The following is a 3098-nucleotide window of genomic DNA, read 5'->3' as shown; positions in this document are numbered from 1 at the left end:
ACCTTTGGCCTGGGTGCGCCTCCCCTGGGGCCTGAGGGGTACCTGGTGGGGGGGCTGATTCGGTCCCTGCTCAGGAAAATGGAAGCAAAGAAGTCGTTAAATATGTTAGCTTTGTTGTCTGGTGTGACAACCAGATTTCCTAGCATGTCTTGTAGGGGCCCCACGTTACCCGGTACCTTCTTTTTGCCCCCTATATATTTAAAAAAGGACTTCTTGTCCTTGATCTGGGAAGCTCGTCCAAGTCCCATCTCTGCCTTGGCCTTTCTGACTGCCCCCCTGCAACCCTGAGCAACCGCAGTGTAGTCCTCCCTGGTGATGGCCCTTCCCCTCCATTGGGTGCGCGCCTCCCTTTTAGCTAGGAGACGTTCCTGAATGCTTTTGGTGAGTCATGGGGGTTTTTGTGTCCTCCTGCCCCCTTTGATCCGTGTTGGGATTACCTCCCTTTGAGCTTGGAGGATCGTCTCCTTAAGGAGCAACCACTCTTCTTGGACACCTGGCTCCCCTCCCCTCCAGGACCTCAGTGCCTCCCCGACTATTCTCCTTAGCTCATTGAAGCTTTGTGGGAGTGGAGAAAGGGTGCTTATTTTGGAAAACCTTTCGAGGGGTTCCCGACATTCAGTAAACTTCTTGTAAGCATTGTGGCCCATGTTCCCTGATCCCATTGTCTTACTCTCCACATATTCCTGTGTAAGCCCAATGAGTTCTGCCCTCCCTGCTTCAACATAAATTATTTGGCATCTTCTCAGAAGCCGTTTGAACAAACTCATTTTCTTATATGGCAGTTTCCCCTTTTTCAACTGTGCAACTTGAGCTTATGGCTCCTTTAATGCAGTTGTACTGACACCTGAATGGTTGCTTGAGATGCATTTAAAAAAAGAAGGCATGTGAATCAGTGGATGGGCCACCAGATTAGATTCTGATGGACCTAATCTCAGCACCATCCAGTCCATAATGCTGCCATTTGCTCTCTGTAGGACTTGAAATCGCTTGCATTTGACACCCTCATTTCCTCATACAGAAAATGAGGATGATGAGATGTACACACTCTTCAAAGCAATGTAATATTGCTCTGTGCTTACACAGTTATACAAAACACCCTAATGCTCACTATAGAAAGCTTTCAAACCATCTTTTCAAAGGGGGTAACATTACAGACCAGCAGTTATATAGGCAAACAGCTAAATTCTGCCTTAGGATACACAGAAGCAGCTTCCATTAACCTCCGTCAGTCATGCATTCTGAACACAGGGCAGTATTTGCTCCATTACTACTGATTTCTAATTTTCAGGGACATTGAAAATTCACATACTTGCAGAGCAACTGCAGCTTATAGTCGCTGGTTAACTTTTTTTTTCCGTCTCATCTGTTACTTGTATATAAATAAAAGCCATTAGGCTTCGTTAAAGCCCCTCCTGAAGTTGATTTCATTTAACACCAGGGCAAGCTTGTTGAGTTCCCATAGCTGAAATCACTGCCTGTTTTTGGGGGAGGGGAGAGGTTGCTTTCATTTTATCTTCTGTGCCAGCTTGGGTCTAGAGAGAGTTTTTATGGCTGAGTGATGAAAACGTAATTAAGAAGTGCACTTGTGCTATAAATGATAACAGTTTCCGTTTTAAAACTCTAATTTGCCATGAGCTGTTGTTTAACATTTTTCTACCCCATGGGGTAAAATCTCAGGAAGTATATATTTGTCATAGATCCACTGTCAGTGTATTAACTCCTTGGTTTTTTGTAAAGAAGTATGTTCAATACGAGGTACGATAAAGCAATGAATTTATCAAAACTAGATTGTAGGTCTGGTTATTTTATTCATAATTTGTAGGGGGAAGGACTCTGTACACCCATGTGTATAACACAGTCTCCCAGGACTTTTAAGATCCTTACATACTGTATCTACATTTTTTATTAGTATCTTTCCATCTGGGAAAGAATGGGTAATAGCTCAGTTGGGTTGCATATATATTAATTTTCAAATTCTCATTCTGCAGGTACAACCTTGTTACTGAGGAGTGGCTTCCTCTGAGCAATGCTGTGAATGCTGTGGAGATCAGATATGGTCATTCATTGGCATTGCATGAGGTAGATGCGTTTATTAGCGTTAATTAGAACTTTGTTACATATTTCGCCCCCATCCTGTGTATACCCAGCTTTAGAGAAAGTATTGCTGTTTCCAGTGCTTCTGTATGTCTTCCAGTAAGCTCTAGATTAGCATCCCATTGAGTGCTGTTGCCTGAGACTGCTAGCTCACTCCTCTCAGGGGTCATCCTCCTTTCCCACCCACCGCTGTGAGCTATCCTTGCATTTTAGTGTAGTAGTAAATAGGCCAGAGGTCTGATAGGAAGACTTGCAGTGGTTAAACTCTGGCATGTTTTTGTGATAGGCAGGTTGGCTACATGGATGACTGAAAGTTTCTTAACACCCGTTCAGCTTGCATGTTCAAATCAAGCTCTACGCTAGATTTGTTTTTTCCCGTAACCCTGGCTCCTGAGAAGGGGAATTGAGCTCTCGTCTCCCCCATCCCCCATTCTTCAGACCTAGGCAGGACACTTGGGTGTAAGACAAAGTCGTTATGGTTTCTCCTTGCTGCTAATTGCTTCTGCAGTCAAGAGCCAAAGGCTGGATCAATTAGACGGGCCTTGGTAAAGTGGCTTTCAGGTTTCATTGGTCTATGTAACTAGTTGGCAAGCTTAATGCCCTGGATCAGGTCAGGGCTTGAACTACCTGGCCACATCCAGATGAGGGGGGGATTTGGTTTCCCAGGAACAGCGTGCCTTGTGTTGCTGTTACTTGTCCCCAGGAAATGCCTATGCCCTGTGTGCTGTGGTGTGTGGCAAGTTACCCCGGGTGGGTTAGGAGAGGCTGGGGCCGGCGACTGTGCTGGCCCCAGAAGCCTTACCTGGAGGCTGGGGAAGCTGCATCTGCAATGCTCCTGAAACTGGAAGACTGGGTGGTAGCTGGAGTATGGCTCAGGCAGGCTAGGCTCCAGTTTTGGGTGGCATGTGTTGCAGCCACTTGTGCTGTTCCCTTCCCACCCCCCCACCCCCTTTTTTTTTTACCTTGCAGCACCAGGGGGGTATTTTAATCCCCGGAGATCATGA

General features: G+C 45.9%; 1 protein-coding gene across 1 annotated transcript in view; it reads left to right on the top strand.

Annotated features, from left to right (window-relative positions):
• The window catches only part of ATRN (attractin), a 246227-nt gene that overhangs the window by 43213 nt on the left and 199916 nt on the right, over positions 1-3098 (top strand). Inside the window, exon 7 of the mRNA XM_019525801.1 lies at positions 1989-2079. Coding sequence (XP_019381346.1) covers positions 1989-2079 — 91 coding nt within the window. The remainder of the gene's footprint in view (positions 1-1988; positions 2080-3098) is intronic.

Source organism: Gavialis gangeticus, unplaced genomic scaffold (assembly GCF_001723915.1).
Source record: "Gavialis gangeticus isolate Ggan-Ray unplaced genomic scaffold, GavGan_comp1, whole genome shotgun sequence".
NCBI lineage: Eukaryota > Metazoa > Chordata > Crocodylia > Gavialidae > Gavialis > Gavialis gangeticus.
This window is presented reverse-complemented; position numbering and strand designations above follow the sequence as displayed.